Source organism: Sorex araneus, chromosome 8 (assembly GCF_027595985.1).
Source record: "Sorex araneus isolate mSorAra2 chromosome 8, mSorAra2.pri, whole genome shotgun sequence".
NCBI classification, from domain to species: Eukaryota; Metazoa; Chordata; class Mammalia; order Eulipotyphla; family Soricidae; genus Sorex; species Sorex araneus.
The window spans coordinates 51,883,708-51,908,528 of NC_073309.1; the positions used below are offsets into that span (position 1 = coordinate 51,883,708).

Genomic DNA, 24,821 nt, shown 5'->3' on the forward strand with positions numbered 1-24,821 from the left:
AGGACAAAGACAGAAGTTGGGGAAAGAGGAGACTTAGGAGGAGGAAGGAATGGGGAGTAGAACAGCAGTATAGGGGACACAGCGAGGCTCCTAGACAGAGACAGAATCCATCTCACCAGACACAACAGAGCAGGAGGCACGATGGAGTCTGTGGGTGAGGGCAGCTCGGAGAGAGGAAAGAGAGAGGAGCAGAGACCCCAGACAGGAGAGGGGTGCGGGGGTGGGGGGGAGAGAGAGAGAGAGAGAGAGAGAGAGAGAGAGAGAGAGAGAGAGAGAGAGAGGTTGTACCTGCTCTGGCCCTGGCTCTGCTAAGGGTCTGGGCCCATGAAGGCTCTTGGCTAGCCCAGGTTGTAGCTTCCGCACAGCTGGTCTCACCCCTTGGCTGTATATCAGAGACGGGCTGGCAGAGGCCACCCGGGGACTTCATCATCTTGTCACTTGCTGCCTCCAGGACCTTGTTAGTCTCCTCACTTTCAGGCGCCCCCAGGAGCAGCTGATCCCTGCCCCTGGTGGGAGTGAGTCCCCAGGTCACTGATTAGGCTAATGACCAGGAGGCAAAGTCATCATCTGAGGTCACCCGTGTCCCCAGGTGAGCCACATCACAAAGTAAACTTGGGGATGTCAGAGCTGGTCATGGAAAAGTTTCACTCTGGTGATGGGACGTCCCCCAGGACCGAGACGTTGTGACTTAGAGAAGCTCCTAGTGCCCCTGCGCAGGCTCCTCCGGGATCATGTCTGATGTCACTTCAACTCTGAGTTCCTTCACATTCCATAGAGTGCAGACAAGTGGCCCAATGAGTGTCACTGAATTCCAGTCAATGCAAGTATCATTTGGCCTAGAACAGGCTTGGACAGCTGCAGATTCTTACTCATTTTAAAGCACAGAAAAAAATTAAATGGCTCCAAAATATTACTGTTAAATATTTTCTTTATTTGGGCAGGGAGAGATAGTATAAGGGCTAAGCTCTTTGCCCTGCATGCCTGTGATTTGATCCCCTACATCCATATGGTCCCCCAAAGCCCAGTCAGGAGTTAACCTATAAATCTGTCATTTATGACAGATAATTTAAAGATGTCATAAACATTCCCACATGACAGTTTCATTATCAGAAAAGTATCACTATCTTAACTACTGTTTTCCTGATCTTTATTGGATGCTCTGTGTGATTCTTCACACACAAGACCCATGGGTGACGCATCTGGTGAAGCTGATCAGTGCATCTGTTACCATGATTGGATGAAATTCCTATATCTCTCTCTCTCTCACTTCACAGTTCTGTCTTTTCCATGATACTTAAAAATGTTTCTTTTGGGGGTGCTTTTTGGGGGATCATATCCAGCAATGCTCAGGGGTTACTCCTGGCTCTGCACTCAGGAATTACTCCTGGCAGTGCTCAGGACCCATATGGGATGCTGGGGATAGAACCCGGGTCAGCCGTGTGCAAAACAAATGCCCTCCGCACTGTACTATAGCTCCAGCCCCTAAAAATATTTCTTTATGTTAAGAAATATTTCTGTTGAGTAGATAAAGGACCAAACATGATGGTCTCTCATTATCTGTATTGCAAATCATAATATCCATAAATAGAGAGTAAGAGAGAAATTGTCTACCATAGAGGCAGGGGGAGGGGTGGGACAGGGTGGAGGGGGAAGGGATACTTGGGGACATTGGTGGTGAAAATGTGCACTGGTAGAGGGATGAGTTGTATGACTAAAACTCAAACATGAAAGTTTTGTAACTATAGTTCACAGTGATTCAATTAAAAAAAGAGAGAAATATTTCTCTTGGAGCCGGAGTGCTAATACAGCGGGAAGGGCCTTCGCCTTGCACATGGTCGACCTGAGTTCGATCCCCAGCATCCCATATGGTCCCCTGAGCACCAGCAGGAATGATTCCTGAGTGCAGAGCCAGGAGCAACCCCTGAGCATCGCCAGATGTGACCCTTTAAAAAGAAAAATGAAACAATTATAAGGCCCATTTTGAGCATTCTTTGTTTTGTTTTGGGGTCCACGCCTGGCAGTCCCTGCAAAGCCTTGCTCCAACCCATTTAACCGTCTCTTTGCCCCAAAACCAGGTGAGTTAAGTGCAGGGCGCCTAGTGTCTGAGCTTTGCAGTGGCACCCCCTGCTGGCCACTCCAGCACACACAGGTGGTGACAGCTGAGTCAGGTTTGAAAGATTGCTCTGGCTTCTCTGAGCATTTCTTGTCCTCACTGAACAAAAGAACAAAGTGTTTTTTGAAGAACAGAGTGTTTGGAGTTACTTATTTTTCTTGTCACACCCTCGCCCTGCATCATTTCTCTTCTTTATTAGGCCTTGATTCAAACCAATTAATCAAAGAGACCGTGAGCCACTTGGGCGTGTTTTCCTTCTCAGCCAGTTTTGGCAACTGCTCCCAATCCTGCCCCCTCTTGAGGACTGAAGACTTTTCAAATGGAAGGGCTTCCTGTTCAGAACTGAGTTGGGGGAATCTAATTTTCTCAGGGGAGGGAGGGCCCTTGCACAAGGCCCTGGAACAGGTCAGCTGCTGCCATTTCACAGGCTTTGACGGTCCCAGGGACAGTGATGACCAGCAGCTGACCAGCAGTTTACACCATGGAAATGGGCAGAGCCCATGTTCCTTCCATCTACTCAAGAGCCGCTGGTGGGTATTTCCCAGGCCTCGCCCAATTATAAGAAAGAAAATGGTCAACACAGGTGAGAAAACACTAACTCCTCTCCATCACATTAATATTTATAAGCAAGTGATGTGTTGGGTGCTTAGCTTTTTCATTTTGTTTTTTTGGGGACCACACCCAGCGGTGCTCAGGGCTGACTCCTGGCTCTGCACTCAGGGGTCACTCCTGGTGGGTTCAGGGGAACACGTGGGCTTGCAGGGATTGAACCCAGGTTGACCTTAAGTAAGGCCAGCGTCCTCCCCAGTGTGCTATCTCCTTAACCCCTGGGTGCTGGGTTTTGACGTTTTCTGGGCACTGGCTCATTTCATTTCCATGTTCATCCCCACGGGACAGGGGAATAAAGCCCAGTATTCTCTTCCTGGGTGAGGATGGTGGGACGGGTTTGACTGAGGTCGATTTTGCCATGCACGTGGACTGACTCAGAGATAGGATGTTGTTGTGTTCTGACCCCCGCCCCCCATCTCCCAAATTCCTCCACAGCAGGGAAGGGATGGGCTCAGTGTGATGTCTGGCCTTGGAGCCATCCCCAGACACCCCCTTCTCCCTACATCACGGGAAGATGGCAGTCCCCATTCCCTTAGATGTCAGATCTGATGGGATGATCTGTTCTGACCCACAGCAGGTACATGTACGCAGTATCCAGGTTAGGGCTGAAACAGTCACTGAAGCGCTTCTCTGTTCTCTCCTGCCCGGTTCCCAAAACACCAAGACAGTCCTCCGTGGTCCCAGAGCTTGGGTGGCACAGAGCCCTGAGCCCATCCACAATAAAGAGCCCGACTACGCTGCCGCTCTGGCACAAGCTGTGGCTGCATCAGCCCAGAGCAGCCTGGCTTAGCCTGACCCATACAGCTCCCAACAATTGATGGGACTCGGGGTAGTAAGGCACGAGTGAAAGAATGGCACAAAAGGGGCACCGAGTTGCAGAGGAACCAGCATATCTGAAGCTCCTGCGCCTTACACAGAGACTGAGGCAAAAGTCAGTCTCTGTCCTTTATTTCCGGTGTTAACACTCAGGCTGAGCCTGATGTTGAGACTCAGGGGTCCCCCCATCCACTGCTTAGTACAGGGTGTGACTCTGTGGGGTGGTGAGGGGCTGCGGGGGCACTTCTCCCTGAGTGGGGAAGAGCCAGAGATGGGGATACAGAAAGAAAAGGGAGCAAGAGACAGAGTGAGAGATGAGGAAAGAGCAGAATGGGGCAGAAAAGGGGACACAGGAAAGAGCAGAGAGGGTCAGAAAGGGTGCGGGGGGCCCTAGATGTTGCTCTCAGAATCCTTGCTCAGGGTGGAGCTGGGAACGCTGTTGGACCGAGGCCCAGTGCTTTGGCTGCGGCCTTTGCTGGACCCGAAACTGGACTCAGACCTGCCTCTTTTCTGCAAGGCGTCCAGACCATCCTGGGTTCGGCTGAGCCCCAAGTATCCAGAGAACCCGAGGTTGTCATTTAAACTGGGGGATTTGAAGGTCACGCGACTCCCGGGCCCTTCTCGGGGGCTGGAGGAGCTGAGCGTGGTGGGGCCCCCACTGGAGCTGGGGTCCCCAAAGGTAACTCGGCCAACAGTGGAGCTGGCAGGGCGGCTGCCCGAGGACCCCACAGTGCTGGTCCGGGGGCCCAGGACGTTGGTGGGGCTCCGGGGAAGTCCCCGGGCACTGCCGAGCATTGGGGTGCTGTCCGCCATCCTCAGGCCATCCATCATCTCCTGCTGTGTGTCCATCTGGGTGGAAAGGGGGGTAGGTAGGGCCAGTCAGGACTCCCCCAGAGGTAGGCCGCAGCCATGCATGCCTGCGCCACACTCACCTCCAGTTTCACCAGCCTGGTCACTTGGCTTATGACCTCCTCCCGACTCATGGGGTAGTCATCCTTGGCCTCAAAGCCTGGGGGGTCTTCCCTGGTGGGGACAGACAAGAAGAAGCCCAGAGAACCTCACTGCAGAGGCCCCCCAAACACAGGCTCCTCTTCGACCCACTCCTAGCACTGCCTGCACATCTTCCAGTCCCCACAAGCCTGAACAGAAGTCTCTGGCCTCTGTGAATCCAGCAAGCATCCCCCCACCAGCAAGCACTCCTCCCATCCCCTGACTTACAAATTAATGGGGGGCTGTGGCAGGATCATCCTCTTGGGCGCATCCTCTGAGCTCTGGCCCAGCACCATGAGGGCAGCGTTACTCAAAGTGCTGGTAGTATAAGTCTGTGGGCAGGGGAGGTGTCAGCATTGGTGCAGGTCAACTCTGGGTCTCCCTGGCCCCCACCCCAGCCTCCCACACCTGGGTATCCAGGAAGGATTGCACCAGGAGCAGCTCCACCAGGCGCTTCTCAATGAGGCCCAAGAAGAGGCCGATGTCGCGGTCCTGCACGCCCAGGAGGTCCTGGATGGAACTGCTGTCACACTGGGCCTCAGTGAAAAGGTGCTGGATGCCTGCAGCGGGCAGCAGGAGACTATGGATGTGGTCCGCAGCCCGTCCTACTCCCCTCAGCCCCGCCACGGCCCCTCCTGCTCCCCACCACTGGGAGCTACCACATGTAGCCTGAAGAGGGAAAGGGATTCACAGGGGGTAAGATGCTTACTAAGGATGTGGTCAACCAGAATTGGACCCCTGGAACCCCATAAGGTCCTCCAAGACCATCAAGAGTGATCCCTGAGCGGTGGGGGTCAGCCCATGGCGCCGGCGAGACCCGGAGCGCATGCGAGTGCTGGGAGCCAGGGCCCATGTGGGCCAGAACTTTCCACTGGACTCAGGACTAAGGATGGGAAGCGGAGGACGTGGTGGCTCCACCCCGAGCAGAGCTTTGCCGGCAGCGTTCGAGAGGGACAGGGCTTTGCGTTTCGAAGAAAACTGAAGATTCAGAAAAACTACAGGAAATTAATCCAGAAAGGAAAGAAAGCGCAGACTTCACAGGAATCCCAGTTCACAGACAGATACCCAGATCACCTGAAACATCTCTACTTAGCAGAAGAGGAAAGACTTAGAAAAGAAAGGCGACTTAGAAAAGCTGGCCGACCTTCCTCAGAAGGACAAGCCAGTCAGGCTTCTCCTGAAGAACAGGGTAGCAGTGAGCAGACTTCGTCTGAAGAACATTATAGCATTGATCAGCCTCAGAAGGCTGAAGAACCTGAAGAACAACTTGTTGAAAGAGTTAGCCCTATTACTTTTCCAAAGAGAAAGCAAAAGAAAACATCAAATCAAAAGGCACAGGAAGAGTATGAACGGATCCAGGCTATGCGTGCTGCTAAGAAACAAGAATTTGAGAGAAGAAAACAAGAGAAAGAAGCAGCTCAGAGGCTCTACAAGAAGAAGAAAATGGAAGTGTTCAAAATATTGAGCAAAAAGACTAAAAAAGGCCAACCAAACTTGAATTTACAAATGGAATACCTTCTTAAAAAAATACAAGAGGGAGGGGCTGGAGAGATAGCACAGCGGGTAGGGCGTTTGCCTTGCACGCGGCCGACCCGGGTTCAATTCCCAGCATCCCATATGGTCCCCTGAGCACCGCCAGGAGTGATTCCTGAGTACAAAGCCAGGAGTAGCCCCTGAGCATCGCCAGGTGTGACCCAAAAAAAAGCAAAAAAAAAAAAAAAAAAAAAAAAAATACAAGAGGGGCTGGAGCGATAGCATAGCGGGTAGGGTGTTTGCCTTGCACGTGGCCGACCCGGGTTCGATTCCCAGCATCCCATATGGTCCCCTGAGCACCGCCAGGGATAATTCCTGAGTGCAGAGCCAGGAGTAACCCCTGTGCAGAGCCAGGTGTGGCCCAAAAAAGAAAAAAAAAATTAAATCAGGCATTTGTCCTACTGTTGTATATTTATTGGAATCTTTTGTATGTGTCAATAGCTTCTATAATAAAATTTATCAACATAAACTCAGTGGAGAGACTATGCTAAGTATAAAATGACCACAAGTATTTTTGTGTTGGTAAAGGAACTATATGCTTTATATGCTTTTCATAGTATTATTAGTTTACCTCCGAATGAAGGTTGCTATTCACAACCTTTTATTTGGCAACAAGTTCAGGTATATAGTATGTTTTTATTATGTGAATTTAAAAAATGGTTTGAAAATTGAAAAAAAAAAGAGTGATCCCTAAGCACAGAGTCAGGAGTAAGCCCTGAGCAAGGCCGGGTGTGGGCCAAAAACAAACAAAAAGGGAATGGCAGGACTCAGCCATGCAGGCAGCAAGAAGCACACAGATTGAGGCCCACAAGAAAGCCTAGCAGACACCTCCACCTTGAAGCCTTCCAGACCTCACATGCTTCTTCATGGGCTTCTTCTCCTTCAGCAACAAGGCCACCAGCTTCTTTCTTTCGGGATCCAGTGGTGCCCACCGAATGGTGCCCACAAGGTGCCTTGGCCCCTGTCAGTCCCCATCCCACCAGCACCCCTCCTAGACCCCGTCAGCCAGCTTGAGGAGACCAAGACCTGCACAAGAAGCTGCACTCCACCACCTGAGCTCTTCCTAGCCCCCCTCCCCGAGTCAGACCCCTGAGCACTGCGTAACCCCCACCTCTCCTCTCCACCTCCCCCTAACCTGCCCCCTCTCCCACTTGGCCCTCCTGCAGCCCCTGGGCCCCCCTGGGCAATGTTCCAGGACCTCCTGCCCCCCTCAACTCTCACCCACAAACCTGTATCCCCTCCAAAGCACCCATTTCTCTGCTGCTTCTCAGCAATAGTTCATCCTCCAGAGCTACCTCAGTCCCCAGTTCCATCCCCTGGACTCAAATACACAGAGGCAAGGATGAGGGTCTCCCACAGTCTCAAGTCCCAGAATGGCAGGGTAATGACAATAAAGGGAAAAAGAAAGGAGGTGAGTGTGAACCCACCTCCAGCTGCCCCTTCCAGGAAGCCTTCCCAGCTGCCCAGCAAGCGGGCCTTCAGGGGACCCCTGACAACTGTGAAGAAGGGCCCATTTTCATTCTGCATCACACCTTGCATCCCTGCAGAGTTCATACCCTCTTGCTCCCATGGTGCCTGGGTCCTCATCACCCCCAATTGGACCTTGGCACTTTGTTGCAGCCATCCGAAGACTGAGCTTCCAGAGCACCCCAAAAGGTGCATCTTCCTCAGCCACACCATCTCCCATCTCTGCCTTCAGTGTCCCCCATCACCCCAGCTAGCTCTCATGCGAAGTCTACAAAGGAGGCACCGACCCCCCACTTCTAGGGCCATCTAGACAGCAAGAACCACACACCAGGAGTCACAAAAGGTGCCTGACAGGGGCCAAGGCACCTTGTGGGCACCATTCGGTGGGCACCACTGGATCCCGATTCAGATCTGGGGCTGCCTGGATTCAGATCTGGGACTGCCTGATTCTGGGACAATGGGCTGGAAAGATGAAAGCATGAGGAGAGGAAGGACAGAGGGAGGGGGTGGATTCTGGGTAGGTGGATGGATGGATGAATGGTGGAGAGATGGATGGTAGATGAGAGAAGGTGGATGGGTAGCTGGATGCATGAATGGATGGCGAATAAGGACGGACAGAAGGATGGTGGTGTATTGGTGGGTGGTGGATGGGGGGTAGATGGGTGGATAGATGAATGAATGGTTGATTGATGGTGGATGGTGGAGAGATAGTGGATGGGTAGATGGGTGGATGATGGATGGTGTGTGTACAGAGTGGCTAGAATAATGGTGAATAACAAAACACACAATGCTCTCTGCAAGACGCCTCTGAAGTACTCGTCACCTCCTCCCGGATGAAGCCAGCAGGGAGGCATTTACCAGCCTTGAGCTTCTCCAGCTGAGCATCCAAGTCCTGGAATCGGGCCTCAATGGCATCGGCCTCCACACGAAGCTCATCTTCGCGCTTCAGGGAGGCCGCATGCTGCTGCTGCTCAGTTGAGTGGCGGATGTCCTCACTCCTGTGCGCCTGCACCAGCGCCTCCTGCATCTGCGAGCAGGGAGCAGGAACCAGGCGCTGGACCTGGGCCCCCGGGATGGGAGGAAGGGATCAGCCTCAAGGAGTGACTTCCCTCACCTCCTTGATTTCTTCTTGCAGACGCTCCACGTTGGAGTTCTGCTCATTGATGAAGTTGAACTCGGCGAAGTTGCGCTCCTCCACTGCGTCATTGGGAAAGGCGGGTAGCACAGGTCAATGGGGAGAAGAGCCAAACAGACGGAAAGGATGGGGAGACAGTGAGAAACAACAGCACAATAGAGAACCCAGAACAGGGACTCAGAGAGGCGGTGACAGACAGCCAAGAGACACCCAGAGAGCCAAGAACAAAAAAAACAAGGGAGTAAAACAGAGGGCAAGCAAATATAGGATCCCCCTAGGAGACAGACAGCAGCATAGAGAACCAGGAGGTGGAAAGCAAGAGGGAGAGAAAGTAGAAGAGAAGAGGCTGGAGTGATAGCACAGCCGGTAGGGCATTTGCCTTGCACGCGGCGGCCGACCCGGGTTTGATTCCCAGCATCCCATATGGTCCCTCGAGCACCGCCAGGAGTAATTCCTGAGTGCAGAGCCAGGAATAACCCCTGTGCATTGCCGGGTGTGACCCGAAAAGCAAAAAAAAAAAAGAAAGAAAGAAAGTGGGAGGGAAGAAAGGAGGAAGCACAGGGAAAGGAGGGAAGAAACAGAAACCCTGAAACAAGCTAAAGACACCAAAAGATGGAACGACCTGGAGTGGACAGAGAGAGGGGTTGGGGGAGGAAGCAGCAGCAAGTAGGGTGGGCCAACAGGTGGAGGGGTCTCCCCAAGCAGAGGCTCCCCTGCCCCCAACCAGCCGTGCTCACTCTCCAGGTACTTCTCTACCAGCTGGTCAGGGTCCTTCTCCCCTGTCAGCTGAGACAGCTTATGCAGAGCATCCTCATAACGCAGCACCAGTTGCTCCTGTGACGTCTTCCGGAGGCCCGAAGCCACCTCCTGGGCTGGGGAAAGAGAGGGCAGCCAGCGGGGTCTCCCCAGGCCAGCGGTGTAGAGGGGCCCAGGCACCTGAGCTGGCTCCCGCAGGCTCACCACGCAGAGTGCGCCGAGCCAGGACAGCCGGGTCTGTCTGGCGCTCGTCATTCTTGAGCTTGAGGAATCGATGTAGCTGCTCCAGGTGGGCAATCTGCCGCTGCAGCACCTGCACCTCACCCTCGCTCTGCACCTCCTCCTTCTCCGCTCGCTCCCGCAGCATCCCCATCTTTGTCTTGGCCTCCTCCCTGCGGGGACAGGATGGATGGGTGCGGTGGGTGTGCAGGGGCTCAGACACACTTACAGGACAGGGAAAGGGTCCCACCAGGGGTCTTGAGGTCCCTAAAGGTGGAGGGATATGCAGGTTCCTTCAGAGCTATGGGACCCTGTGGGGCAGTGTGACAGTGGGTAAGGATGGGTGGCCTAGCCCACAGAGGTGATGCCCCAGGAGAGAGGAGGAAGAGGAGGAAAACTCATTTGTCTTTTTTTTTTTGCGGGGGAGAGGGTCACACCCAGCGATGCACAGGGGTTACTCCTGGCTCATGAACTCAGTAATTACTCCTGGCGGTGCTCAGGAGACCATATGGGATGCTGGGAATCAAACCCAGGTTGGTCACATGCAAGGCAAATGCCCTACCCGCTGTGCTATTGCTCCAGTCCCAGGAAAACTCATTTGTCTGGAATATTTTGCATGAGTATGTGACTAACTGTTTTGTTGTTGCTGTTGTTTAATGTTTGGTTTATTGCAGCTGAACCCAGGGATGCCCAGGAGTCACTCCTGGCAGGGCTCAGGGGACTGTATGGGATACTGGGGATCGAACTCAAGTTGGCTGCATACAAGACAAGTGCCCAACCCTCCTATGAAAGGAAGAAGCCATCCTACAGATCCTGACTACCACCCATGTCTCACAGAAAGAGAAGCCAGGAGGGAGCAGTCACATGCTAGAAACGAGACCCTGAACCAAAGGTCATTATCACGTGACCTTTATATTATAGCCAGACTCCATAGCGATGTAACATCCCCACGAGATCCTGTCTCCATTCCCACCACAACTCAAGAAAGAAAGAAAAGAAACCGTGTGAAGCGAGAGAGCAGGGCCGAAGCTCAGGAAGCTTCAGAAGAGTGAGCGGGGCCCAGAAACCGTGCCCAGAGAGAAGCCAGGCAAGTGGGGGGCAGGCAGGGGCTCTCCAACCCTCACTGGCTTCTGCTCTGCAGTGGTCTGGGAGGGGCTGAGGCAGCAGCCTCTTGCATGGCCTCCAGGTGGCAGGCAGGGCCTTCCCCACGTGCCAGAGACAGGCCCCAAAAGTTTGGAATGTGGACCCCAGTGAGGCAGGAGAGAATGAGGCACCTTTGTTGGGACTCAGGCAGGATGAAGGCTCTGATGGGGATTGTTTCAGTTGGCAATTGGGGGTACTTGCCCCCCTACCCCACTGGGTACATTACCTGACCGAGTAGGCAGAGGTGGAGGAGACGATGAGGTTGCTGACCATCTGCTGTAGCTGCTGGGTCTCCTGCCGAGAGAAGGGGACACAAGGCCTCCAGTTCCCAGCACCTGTGGGACTCGGGGGCCTGGGGAGTTGTGGGCATCCCTTGGCGGCCACATCCTGAGAGATGGAGTTTTTTTGAGGGGGAGAATTAGAACCACACCCAGCTCCATGCTCAGGGGTCACTCTCAGCACTGCAACTCTCAGGAGACTTAATGAGGTGCTGAGGACCGAATCAGTGTCAGTGTCAGCCATGTGCGAGGCAAGTACCCGACCCACTGTACCAGCACTCTGGCCCCACAGTTATATATTTTTATGCACATGTCCACCATGCCTATATTAATGTATACATACATGTGTTACTATGTTACACATATACACATGTGTGCATGCAGGCATGCTTGCACATGCATGTACACACATTCAGTTTTGCAAAATGAACCTCAGCAGGGCCACAGGACTACGGTTCTTCTTTTGCTTTTTTTTTGGGGGGGGGGGTCATACCCGGCAATGCACAGGGGTTACTCCTGACTCATGCACTCAGGAATTACCCCTGGCGGTGCTTGGGGGACCATATGGGATGCTGGGAATTGGACCTGGGTCGGCCATGTGCAAGGCAAATGCCCTACCTGCTGTGCTATCACTCCAGCCCCAGGACTACGGTTCTTAAGCAGAAGAACAAAGCAAAAGAGAGGCTGAGGGACTGAAGCGATAGCACAATGGGTAGGGCGTTGATGCGGGTTCAATTCCCAGCATCCCATATGGTTCCCCAAGCACCACCAGGAGTAATTCCTGAGTGTATGAGCCAGAAATAACCCCTGTGCAGTGCTGGGTGTGACCCAAAAAAAAAAAAAGAAGAAGAAAATAAAAGAGAGAAGCTGAAGAGAGGATGTTTCTGGGGATGCTTTGTGGGATTCCACTGGGAATGCTGCACAATGCAAATATATTCATAGGGAAAATTAAGCCAGTTGATGAGGAAGCCCCTACAATAATTTTTTAAAAATAAAAGGAGAAGGGGCTGGAGAGATAGCACAGCGGGTAGGGCGTTTGCCTTGCACGCGGCCGACCCGGGTTCAAATCCCAGCATCCCATATGGTCCCCTGAGCACCGCCAGGGGTAATTCCTGAGTGCAGAGCCAGGAGTAACCCCTGTGCATCGCCAGGTGTGACCCAAAAAGCAAAAAATAAATAAATAAATAAAAATAAAAGGAGAAGGGGGACTGAAGAGTGTTGGAGCAATAGTACAAGAGGAAGGGCACTTGCCTCGCACACAGCTGACCCAGGTTCAATATTCTGCACTCCATATGTTCCCCCGAGCCTGCCAGGAGTGATTCCTGAGCAAAAAGCCTGGAGTAAACCCTGAGCACTGCCAGATGTGGCTCATAAAAATGAAAGTGCCAGAGAGAGAGAGAAATAGTACAAAAGTTAAGGCCTTGTCTTGCATGTGATCAAACCTGGTACCTCATATAGTAGTCCACCAGCACCACCAGGAGGCACAGAACCAGGAACAGCCACAGAGAACTGGCAGCTGTGGCCCCAACACTAAAATAATAGTAGTAGCAGTAGTAACGGTAATAATAGAAATGAAAAAGCATTGTTTTTGAAAGAGAAGGAGGAAGGGAAAAAAGAAAGGAAAAGAGGGAAGAGGGCAAACTCTTCAAAGGCCTGCCCATAGAAAGTAAAAGCACTTTCTGGTTTGCCCTGGCAATTTTGACACCTGAAATGACATCTCTGCTTGCTGCAAACCAAATGAGGCTGATGTGGGTTCCAGGGGCGGCCTGGGATGGGTCTGCACTGCAGGGACCCGCCCTGGAGAAGGCAAGGCCCAGCTGGGTGTGGGGGTGGGGGAGCTGGGAGAGAAACCGTACAGGATTTTGGGACACCGACCTTCCGCAATTTACGGTCCACACTGAGGTAGCGGTTCCTCTCGATCCGCAGGAGATCCAGCTCCTCCCGTAGGGCTGCATTCCGCACCAGGTGAGTGTCAAAGTGACAGGTGACCTGGGAGCGGGGAAGGATGCAAGAGGCCGTCAGGTGTGGTCTCCTCCTCCACACTCAAATAAGGGGTGTTGGTCAGAGATGGGGGACCCTGAGAGTATGGCCCAGTGCCCTTCTAACATCCAGTTCCCTAGGGGCCCTCCCTTGCCCACTGAACCCTGTTTCACTGATGCCCACAACACACACATCACTGTCTCAGGCATGTCCACTCCCAAGAATCTGATCTATAAAAGTTAGGTTTGTTTGGGGGCCACACCCAGCAATACTCAGATATTACTCCTGCCTCTGCTCCAGGGTCACTCCTGGAGGGGCTCGGGGAACCCTGTGTGGTGGTGCTGTGGTTTGAAACTGGGTCAGCCACACGCAAGGCCAGCACTTTCCCTGCTGTACTATCATTCCAGCCCGTCATCTCCCTCTTCTGGATCATGACCCCATGTCCAGCGGGTGCCTGCCTTGCAGGAGTCAGGCCTCTCACCCTATCCAGCTGGTCCTCAAGGATCTTGACCCTGCGCCACACCTTGGCTTTCTGAGTGATGAAGCACAGGGACTTGCACTTCTTGCTTTGGGCAAGGATCCGGGCCTCCCATTCCTGGATCTGGAGGAAAGAAGAGGCTTCATAGGAGAGCTGACTGGGTGACAGTATCTTACAAGATCTGTCTTGGTGACTCCGGCTGTCTCCTTAGTCTGCTGCCAGTTGATCCCACACAAGTAACCCCCTACCAGGGCTGGAGCACAGCAGGTAGGGCGTTTGCCTTGCACGCGGCCGACTCGGGTTCGATTCCCAGCATCCCATATGGTCCCCCGAGCACTGCCAGGAGTAATTCCTGAGTACAGAGCCAGGAGTAACCCCTGTGCATTGCCGGGTGTGACCCAAAAAGCAAAAAAAAAAAAAAAACAAGTAACCTTCTACCTGTAGACCACAAGGACAGCTTGTCTGGGAATGGACCTGATATCTCAGAATATCTGACCTTATTTGGAACTCAGAGACCAAGTGAAAATGAGGTCATTGGTTGGCCTGGATCCAGTCTGACCATTGTCTTATAAAATGGGGGAACTTTGTTGCCAGAGAGATAATACAGTGGGCAGGGCATTTGCCTTGCTTGCAGCCAACCTGGGTTTGATTCCTGGCATCCCACATGGTGCCCTGAGTGCTCCAGGAGTGATCCCTGAGTGCAGAGCCAGGAGTAACCCCTGAGCACCGTTGTGCCTGGCCTAAAATCCAAAGGGAAAAACAAAAGGCCTCACACATAGACAAGCACATGGGGCCCCACGGAAGGCAGAAATTAGGGTGCTGCCTACACAGGATTGCCCAAGGTTGCCAGCCAACCACAGGAAGCAGGACAGAAGCCTCCGAAGGAACCCCTCCTCCCACACTGTGATGGAATGTGTGGGCCTCCAGGGCTGAGGTTACTTTCTGTCCAAAGCACTCCTCAGTCATTTCCAGCAGCCCCAGGAAGTAGTATGAATGCCCAGATATCCCAGGCCCAGCGTGGGCCCCATCGGTGTGTTTGACATTTAGGAGACAGAAGGAAGTTATCACATCTTTCTACAGCCGAGGTAACAGCAATTGCTGTGTAAACATCAAACACCGAGGGCCAGAGAGATAGTACAGCAGGTAGGGTGTTTGCCTTAGATATGGCTAACCTGGGTTCAATCCCTAGCCTTCTAACCCCGGGTTCGATTCCTCCATCCCTCTAGTCCCAACCCGGGTTCGATTCCTCCATCCCTCTCAAGCTACCAAGAGTATCCCGCCCGCACAGCAGAGCCTGGCAAGCTACCCATGGCGTATTCAATATGCCAAAAACAGTAATAACAAAACTCACAATGGAGATGTTACTGGTCGCTCCAGCAAATCGATGAACAATGGGTTCAGTCCCTAGCCCCTTCGCTCCACATGATCCCTTGAGCCCTGAGTCAGATGTGAGCCCTGAGCACTGCTGGGTGTGGTCTCCAACAAAGAGGAAAAATTTTTCTTTAAAAAACATGAAACAGGAGCTAGAGCAATAGCACAGCGGGTAGGGCGTTTGCCTTGCATGCAACTGACCCTGGGTTCGATTCCCAGCATCCCATATGGTTCCCTGAGCACCGCCAGGAGTAATTCCTGAGTGTAGAGCCAGGAGTAACCCCTGTGTATTGCCGAGTGTGACCCAAATAGAAGATAGATAGATAGATAGATAGATAGATAGATAGATAGATAGATAGATAGATAGATAGATAGATAACATAAAACAGGTGCTGGAGCAATAATACAGTGGGTAGGGCATTTGACTTGCACACAGCTGACCCGGGTTCGATTCCCAGAATCCTATATGGTTCCCCAAGCATTGTCAGGGGTAATTCCTGAGTGCATAAGCCAGGAGTAACCCCTGAGCATCACCAGGTGTGACCCAAAGAAAAAAAAAGGGGGGCGGAGCGACAGCACAGTGGGTAGGGCATTTGCCTTACACATGGCCGACCTGCATTTGATCCCTGGCATCACATATGGTCCCTCAGTACTGCCAGGAGTGATCCCTGAGTGCAGAGCCAGGAGTAACCCCTGAGCATCACCGGGAAAAAAAATTAAACAGGGACTGGAACCATAGTACAGCAGATAGGGTGCTTGTTTTGTAAACAGCCAACATGGGTTTGATGTCCAACACACCATATGGTTCCCTGAGCATCACCAGGAGTGATCCCTGAGCTCAGAGCCAAGAGTAAGCTCTGAGAACCACTGAGTGTGGTCACAAAACCAAACTAAATAATTTTTAAAAAGCATGAAATGTTAGTACTTGAATTGTGATTACTCTAGATCTATAAATCAGTTTGGAGATATAACTTATTTGCTTATTTGTTTGGGGGCCACACCTGGTGGTGTACAGAGATTACTTCATGCAAAGTATCACTCCTTGCAGAGCTCAGGGGACCATATGGAGTGTTGGAGATTGAACCTACACCAGCCGCATGCGAGGCAAGCTCTCTATCCCTCCAGCCCTTTAACTTCTATACTGAGCCACTGTGAAGTAGAAATGGGACAGCTGACGTCCTTCATTATCATTGCTGCTCTCAGAGAGGACATCCTAAGCTTCGCCGTGACCTGTAGAGGTTTGATTGTTCCCTTTATCACTGGCAAATATTTCCTTTAATTCCAGGGTTTCTGAGAGTTTATCAAGCAGGAATGCTGACTTTTCTCAAAAAAAAATATTATTTTACATCTTCAGAGAATAGTACCATGAACTGGTATAAATCCAAAGACCATCTCTCACCTGCCTTTGATGTGACAGGCTCAGAAAATGAGAGGAAGGAGCGGAGATAGTATAGTGGGAAGCCCACTCAGGTTCAATCCTCAGTTCCCAGAGTCTGCCAGGAGTGATCCCTGAGCACAGAGGCAGGAGTAAGAACTGAGCATCACCAGGTGTGGCCCCAAAAAGCACCCCAAATAAAGAAGAGGAAGAGGAGAAGAATGAGGAGGAAGAGGAGGAAGAAGAGGAGGAAGAGGAAAAGAATGAGAAGAGAAAGAAGGGGAGGAGAAAGAGGTGGGAGAAGAGGAAGAGAGGAGGAGGAGGAAGAAGAGGAGGAGAAGGAAGAAGAGGAGGAGGAGGAAGAAGAAGAAGAAAAGGAAGGGAAGGAAGAGGGGGAGGGAAGGAGGAGGGGAAGAGGAGGGGTAGGGGAGGAGGAGGTAAAGGGGAGGAGGAGGGCAGGGGAAAAGGAGGAAGAGGAAGAGGGGAGGAGGAAAGGAGGAAGAGAAAAAATGAGAACAAGAGGAGGAAGAGGTGAAAGAGGAGGAGGAGGAAGAAGGGAGGAAGAGAAGGAAGAGGGGGAGGGAAAGGAGGAAGAGAAAAGAATGAGAGGAGGAGGAAGAGCAGGAAGAGAAGAGGAGGAAGAAGGAAGAGGAGAAGGAGAAAGAAAAGGAGGAGAAAGAAAAGAAGAAAGAGAAGGAGAGAAGTTGTTTGCTCTGTGTTCGTGGTTGGTTTCTCCGGTGGATAGAGAGCTTGATACTGACACTTTCCCTCCAACACAGATGTCACACTCAAGTCTCCTACCTTCTAGTGTCTCTTTGGAAAAATCAGCTGCTTAGTCTGACTGCAGCTCCTTTGCACATAATGTCTTTTTTAATTTTTTCTGGCAGCTTTTACAGTCTAAAATTTCCTGATGTTCTGACTGTGTGGCTTGTTTGTGCCATCTTGGACTCTAAAGGGTCCTTGAATCTGTAAGTTCCAGCTTTCATTAGTTCTGGGAAATTCTCAATATTACCCCACAACACATTAGTTAGATCCCAATTCTATCTCTTCTGCTTCTGAATTACTGCTGAGCCACCTACGAACCCTTCTCGTGAGTTCCTCAACATCTCTGAGGTACAATGTCTCTTTCCTACTTCCCATCTTGTCTGCTAGTGCAGATTCTGGGTGACACCTCAACAAATTCTTTGTTTGGCTTATTTGGTTGTATCACTGTATCATCACTGTCATCCTGTTGATCAACGATTTGCTTGTGTGGGCCCAGTAACGCTCCATTCATCCTAGCCCTGAGATTTTAGCAGCCTCTTTTTTTTTTTTTTTTTTTTTTTTTTTTTGCTTTTTGGGTCACAGCGATGCACAAGGGTTACTTCTGGCTCATGCACTCAGGAGTTACTCCTGGCGGTGCTCAGGGGACCATATGGGATGCTGGGGATCGAACCCAGGTCAGCCACGTGCAAGGCAAATGCCCTTCCCACCGTGCTATGGCTCCAACCCCTAGCAGCCTCTTTTTTACTCATCCTTCCAAAAAGTGCCACATTAGAGGCTCTTCAGGGTCAGGTGAATGAGACCCCTCATTGTTACTGTATTTGGCATATGAATATGCCACAGGGGGGCTTGCCAGGCTCTCCTGTGCGGGCAGTAAACTCTCAATAGCTTCCCAGGTTCTCCAAGAGGGAGAACTAGGCTATCAGATGTCTTCCAGGAGCTTGGTTTTATAGTCTCTGGGTGTGGCTGCCAGGCTACTGGAAAATGGGGAATCTGGGTGGAAGAGGTTCAGTCCTGATCCAAGCAGCCTTGGAGATCTCAGTCCCAGGTCCCGCACCCCTGGGTTCCTCTGCCAGTTCCTTCACATGAAGGAATGATTTGGTTGATGGTCAAATAAAAGTTAAAGTGGTATTGGCACAGGCAGGGATCAAACTGTTTTGTTCAAGCTGGGTCTGCAACACCCAGAGCAGTGCCCAGTACCTAGGACATAACTGTCTGATGAATGAAGGGCTGGGGAAATGGCTCAGTAGTTGGGCACTTGCCTTGCACATGTGAGGTCCTGGGTTCAATCTCCAGCACCACAAACAGAAAAAAGAGAGAGACTGGGTCTGAGCAATAAACGTTTTGCCTCGCATGTGGCCAACCGGATTTGACACCCAGCAGCACATTTGGTGCCCCGAGCACCACCTGAAGTGATCCCTAAGTGTAGAACCAGGAGTAGGCCCTGAGAACCACTGCGTATGGCTCCAAAATCCCCCAAAATTTAAAGATGTGTGCGTTGAATGAATAAATGTGTCATGAGACAGTATTTATTTATATTTTTAGCAGTGTCAGGGATTGAACCCAGTGCTTCACACATGCAAGGAAAGTGCTCTACTGCTGAATCCCTAGCCCTAGATAACGACATTGTTTCTTTCTTTCTTCCTTTGGTTTTTTGAGCCATATCTAGTGGTTCTGACTCTGTGCTAAGGGATTACCCCAGGCACTATTAACCCAGGTCAGCTGCATGCCGCATACAAGGCAATCTGCACCTCCTGCACTATCTCTGCAGTCCAACACTTTTTTTTTTTTGATGAGGGAGGTGACATACCCAGCAGTGCTCTGGGGTTACTCCTGGCCTGCACTCAGGAATTACTCCTGGCAGTACTCAGAGGACCATGAGGATGCTGTGGATCAAACCCTGATCAGTCACATGCAAGGTAAGCACCCTCCCCTCTATGATATCGCTATGGCCCAGCAAGACTGTATTTATAACCTTACGGAGGCTTTCCAGAGCCATTCTGGAGACCCTAACCTACATCTGTCCTACCATTCCCCATAGTCAGATTTCTCCAGGCAAGGACTCCAATGTTGTCAGGGTAACTAAAAAAATAAAAAACCTTGCCTGGGCCAAAGCAACAGTACAACGGGTAGGGTATTTGCCTTCCATTGAACAAGACCCAGGTTTGATCCCCAGAATCCTATATGGTCCCCCAAGAACCACCAGGAGTGATTCCTGAATGCAGACCCAGGACTGACCCCTGAGCATTGCCAGGTGTGACCCAAACACTACAAAGGGTTTTTTTTTTGGGTGGGTGTCACACCCAGCGATGCTCAGGGGTTACTCCTGGCTTTGCACTCAGGAATTGCTCCTGGCAGTGCTTGGGGGACCATATGGGATGCCGGGGATCGAACCCGGGTCGGCCGTGTGCAAGGTAAACGCCCTACCCTCTGTGCTATCGCTCCAGCCCCCAAAGGGGTTTTGTTGTTGTTTGTTTGCTTGTTTGTTTGCTTTTTGGATCCTCAGTTTTTATCTTTAACCTCTCCTTGTTGCACTTGCCCTCTATCTACTAATCACAAATATCCCCCATCAGACCCTGTAACTTTTTTTTTTTTGCTTTTGGGGTCACACCCGGCAATGCACAGGGTTTACTCCTGGCTCTGCACTCAGGAATTACTCATGGCAGTGCTCAGGGGACCATATGGGATGCTGGGAATCGAACCTGGGTCGGCCGAGTGCAAGGCAAATACCCTCCGGGCTATGCTATCACTCCAGCCCTACTACAAAGGTTTTTATTTAATTCAAGTAATAATTATTGAGGTCAGAGTGATAGTACAGTGGGTAGGATATTCATTCTCCCAAGTATTCCCAATATTAATTCCTGAGCACGGAGGCCAGAGTAAGTCCTGAACACCAATGGATGTGGCCTCAAAACCAAAATAATAATAATAATAATAATTATTATTATTATTATTATTATTATCATGTTCTTTTCATTGACATCCCTCCTTAACCCACTCTAAGTTCCCCTTCCTGAACAACTGGGGTTGTGATACGCTTCAACCTCACCCCACCCCGTGTTCCTCCTGAATCCTTGCCACCACTTTACCAGTCCAATACTATCACCCCAAGTCTCAAAGGAGGAAGCTCCAAGCAACACAGCTGACACCTACCCCTCCTCAGGGACCAGAATCTAGCAGCCCCAGAACCCACCTCCTTGTCCAGGACTTTGATCTGCTCCATCAGCTCATCAATCTTGACCTGCACCTGCGCCCGGGCGGACAGCAGCTGGCCCATGCTCTCCAGCCTCTGGCCGTCCCGCAGCCGCTTCACCTGGTTCTCGGCCACGCGAATCTGTGTCTGGAGTTGGTCCCGCACCTCCTGCAGGTGCTGGATCTCCCCTCTGTCCCCGGGGAAGGGAGGCTCAGCATCACTAATGGCCCTTCCTCCAGGAGTACCAGGGTACCCCTGCCCCAGACCCCTGCCCCATGCCTGTGACAGCCCCTCCTAGCACCAGGGTGCAGGCTCACAGCTGTTTCCTGATGCGCTGATGGACTTCCTTGCTGTAGGTCCGCCTTTCAGCCTCCATCACTTTGCACTGTCGTTGCAGACGGCTCAGCTCCCAATCCACTGAGGGTGGGACCAAGTAAGGGATTTTCGCGAGGAACCCAGTCCTCAACTCCTCTTCTTCCCCAGGTCCTAGGAGTCCAGATTCCTCCAACTCTCACCTAAGAATTGCAGACTCCGCCCCACAACACATTTCACCCCTCATAATGCCTGGGGCCTCGCCGCTGGCCAGAGCAACACGCCAGGTACACCTCTGTTTGGCCACCAGAGGGCGCGTCTGCTCCCCTCCATCGGCTGCCTCTGGGTCAGGCGCGGGTTTGGTTCCCTGTGGCTCTAGGTCTCTCCCCTGCAGAGGCCTTGCCCATCAGGCCTCAGTGCTATTTTCCAGTCCCCTCGCCCTCCACCCTTCCGCTCGTCAGGCCCTGCACCTACAAGTCTGGGCTGACAGCCCGGTCCTCCAACCACCCCCGGGGAGCACTCCCAAGAGGGGACCCTGCTTCCCTCCACCCTGCTTCCCTCCTCAACTCTGTCCAGGCAATGCCGGGAACATTTTTGCCTGCCGTGATGGGGACGCAAGGCTTCTGGCCACTGGTGAGAAGAGGCCAGCGATGCTGCTAAATTTGGCTACCACTTCAGAGCCTCCTCCTGCGGAAAGTCTTCCTGGCCACCCCAGTCCCCAGGCATGTGTCCCCGCCCCTTATCACCTCCACACTCCCTGCATCTGTATCCCAACAAGTGGGCTCTTTGAGAGGACCTCCCTCTACCCCAGGCCCCACTCCGCAGCACAGGACCTGGCACTTGGGGAAACTGAAGACAAGCATGAACTAAAGAACAAATGGTTTTAATTAAATTTAATTTAATACAAAATAAATTTTTGCATTAAATTTAATTTAATTTAATACAAAATAAATTATTCGGTTCTGCTTTGGGGCAGGGTTTGGGATTCGAAATGGAAACATCTGAAATATGGTGGTGGGAAGGTGTTATGGTGGTGGGATTGGTGTTCGAATATTCAATGTAGTCAATATTGTGAACTACTTTATAAAAATTAAATTTTTTTAAAAAAAATTTTTTTAAAAAGAACGAATGGATTACCCATTCCTTCCAGGAGGACCTCGCTTCCATCCTCGGAGCGGGCGCTCCCAGCAGAGGGTCCCAAAGGCATCTCGGTCAAAGAGGGTGGCGCTCCTGTGGAGGGACACGGGATCTCTTAGACGGCGGCAAGACCGGGAGAGGCACGAAGTCTGGACGCTCTTGGGCTTCCCTCTGCTTCTCAGTTTCTCCCAAGGGGCGGACGGACCCGGCCCGAGCCCCCACCCTGACCCTCCCGACTTCCCGCCTCTCATATTGGGGATCGGGAGGGACCCCGTAACACGGCTGCATGAGGAAAGTGTCGTGGAGAGAGTGGACCCCGCCCCAGAGCGGGCCTGTCCCTACCTGCCGAAGTCCCCGAACTGCCCTCGGCGCTCCCAGCTCAGTGTTGTGGTCGGGTTACTGGGGAGATGAGGACAGCAGCAGCGGGGAGCCCGGCGCAGGGGAGGGGCTGGGGGTTACGGGCGCGCTGTGGCCGAGGGTGTCCCGCGATGGGCAGGGCTACGGGGCCAGCCAGGGCACGGTCGGAGACCTGTAAGGAGACTAGCTGCAGGGATCCCACAGATTGGCAGCCCGGGACAGGGGCGCGGGGGCACTGGGACATGTGAGGGGCGGGACAGTAAGAGAAGGGGTGTGTACCTGTGCAGGGCATGGGGCCGAGGGACGGGGTGTACCTGCGCGGGGCGGAGCCTGGGGAAGGGAAGGGTCGTACCTGCGCGAGGCGGGGGGCATACCTCACGTGGCGAGGTGTCCCTGTGTAGGGCGGGGTGTGGGAGCTGGGGGACGGGGGCGTACCTGGAGGGACAGCACGCACTTATGTGGGGCGGGGCGGGGCGTGGAGGCCTGAGGGGGCGTACCCAGGAGGGCGGGGCGTGGAGGCCTGAGGGGGCGTGTCTGGGGGAGGGGCGCGAAGGCTTGAGGTCGTGTCTGGGGGCGGGGTGTGGGCCTGAGGGGGGCTTCTCGGTGGGGCGGGGCGTGGAGGCTTGAGGGGGCGTACCTGGGGGGGATGGGGCGTGGATGCCCGAGGTGGGCGTACCCGAGGCGAAAGTTCGGACCCGCCAGACGCGGGGGCGGCTCTAGCCCGAGGCCTGGCTGGGGAGGGCCCCGGGCTGTCGGGGTGACGTGTGCGGGGAGCAGGGGACCGGGTGGGACTCGGGACTCTCACGGGGGCTCCCTGCCTGCGGGGGACAGCAGGAGCTGAGGGGCGTGTGGCGGCAGGGCGGGCAGGGAAGGTCTGGAGAGCTGTGGAAGCAGGCCCGGGCAGCAGAGCCAGGCCCGCGGGCAGCTCATCTTCGACCGACGGAGCCCGTGACTCAAGGCCTCGGAGCGACAGTGGGAGCGGGCCGGGCCGGGCCTGGTCGCTCACTGCGCACGCGCGGCTAACCGCCGCTGCCTGAGACGCCCGAGCTCAGGGAGGCGGAAATGGGCGTGGTCTCGCTTCCCGCCCCAGTTTCCGGTCCCGCCCCTGTTGGCCACGCCCTTCGCTCCGCTGGGCACGGCCCCTGGGCTGCGGGCTGCTGTCCACGTGGCCTGGCCACTGGCGGCAGTGGGCGCCGCTCCCTACAGGCTGGGTGTGCCCGATGCCTGCGGTTTCCTGTGGGAGGAAGTGGCCTACGGGCGCTCAGCTCAACTCTAAACCTCGGAGGCTCAGGAAAGGGAGACCCCCTGCCTCCCTCACACCCCCCAGGACACCTCGTCTGGTCCTTGTTTCAACTCGGGGAAACTTGACCCAAAGCCCACTCCCGCTGTGAAATCTCCATCCTGGGCCCGGGACGATAGGCTGAGCATTTGCTTTGTGTGGGAAGCCCTGGTTCAATCCCTGACACTGCATGGTTCCCTGAGCTTGGGAGCACAGCACCGCGAGTAGGCCCCAGCATCTCTGAGTTCTACTCAAAAACTATATTTCCACCTCTCACCTCCCATGACTCACGTGGGCACCTCTGTTCACCTCCGTGGAGAGTCTTGATGTATCCCTTATGGTTCCCTGAGCCCTCCAGGACTCCAGGAGTGATCTTTGAGTGCAGAGCCAGGAGTAAGTCCTGGTATGACCCAAAAATGTGCGGGGGGGGGGGGGGAACCTGAGCTGGGAGCAGAGAGCTAGGACAGACTAAGACGGGTGGTATTCCCACCCACCCACCCCGAACCTCTCAAGTCCCAATGGGCTTTGATCCCCACACAGCATAGCTGCCAAAGTACCTTGGGTATTTCCCCAAAACCTATAAAACCAGGAGTCAGAGACATAGTGCAGTGGGTACAGCTTGCATGCATCTGTCCCCAGTTCAATCCTCAGCACCACATAGAGTCCTCCCAACCTGCTGGGAGTGATCACTGAGCACAGAGCCAGAAATAAGCCCTGAGCTATTTCTCAGCTCAAAAAGGGAAGGGGAAAAAAAGGCCTGCTATCCTCATGCTAATTTGCTAAGAATAACAAATAGTGAACACTAATGCAAATACCCCTGGTACTTGTACTTCAAATCCTCCACTGGCTTCTTGCTGCACTTAGAATAAAATCCAAACACCTCCCTCGCTCTCAAGGACACTCTTTGAGTTCCCTTCCCACAGCTCCCTCTGGCTCCTGTATTCTAGCCACAGTGACCCTTTTGTCTGCTCCCCAAACAACCCAAGCCCTTGCACTTCACTTGCCCTCCCCAGTCCCCTTCAAAGTCCTGTCTTCAGGTTAGCTAAGATGTCACCTCTTCGCCTTAAAGTAGCATTCCTACCCACCCTGCTTATTTCCATCACCAGCTTGCAAATCTTTTAGCATTCAGTTCTCTCTGCATTGTCTCCCCCACTGCCAGGTACTTGGACTATTCCATAACAGCAGGGTGGGGGGTCCCTGTTCAAGATGGTCTAGAAGAGCCCGAGTGACAGTACAGCTGGGAGAGTGTTTGTCTTCTATATGATCAACCTGGGTTCGATCCCTGGGCCATATGGGAATATGGTCCCTTGAGCATCACCAGAAGTGATTCCAGAATGCAGAACCAGGAGTAACCCCAGAGCATCTCTGGGTATGCCCCACCCCCACAAAAAAAAAAAAAAAGAGTCAGGTCAACATGCTGGCCTTGCTCAAGGCTCTACAGACCCTGTACTATACAGGGTCTCCCAGCACCACCAGGGTCCACTCCTGATCTCAGACTCTGGTATAGCCCCTGAGCAT

At 52.9% G+C, this 24,821-nt stretch overlaps 2 protein-coding genes across 3 annotated transcripts; one reads left to right on the top strand and one right to left on the bottom strand.

Moving 5' to 3' along the window:
* Positions 1-3,698: 3,698 nt before the first annotated feature.
* ODAD1 (outer dynein arm docking complex subunit 1) lies at positions 3,699-23,063 on the bottom strand. 2 transcript variants are annotated; one of them, XM_055146060.1, is made up of 16 exons: positions 22,662-23,063; positions 22,010-22,196; positions 21,668-21,760; positions 20,536-20,635; positions 20,219-20,408; positions 13,521-13,640; positions 12,935-13,048; positions 11,008-11,075; positions 9,624-9,811; positions 9,401-9,535; positions 8,643-8,725; positions 8,387-8,555; positions 4,937-5,088; positions 4,757-4,860; positions 4,471-4,561; positions 3,699-4,387 (listed from the first exon to the last, which is right to left on the bottom strand). In XM_055146060.1, the coding sequence occupies exons 3-16, from the start codon at positions 21,735-21,737 to the stop codon at positions 3,929-3,931; spliced, it is 2,043 nt and encodes a 680-aa protein (XP_055002035.1). In that variant the 5' UTR covers positions 21,738-21,760; positions 22,010-22,196; positions 22,662-23,063; the 3' UTR covers positions 3,699-3,928. The 2 variants fall into 2 exon arrangements, with proteins under 2 accessions (XP_055002035.1, XP_055002036.1); XM_055146061.1 differs by lacking the exons at positions 20,219-20,408; positions 20,536-20,635; positions 22,662-23,063 and having other exon boundaries at positions 22,010-22,050.
* On the top strand, positions 5,330-6,064 carry LOC105943395 (thyroid transcription factor 1-associated protein 26-like; the record flags this gene model as incomplete). The annotated part of the gene is made up of 1 exon (XM_012935281.1): positions 5,330-6,064. A coding segment is annotated over exon 1 (735 nt), but the record flags the coding sequence as incomplete, so codon positions are not given.
* Positions 23,064-24,821: the final 1,758 nt, after the last annotated feature.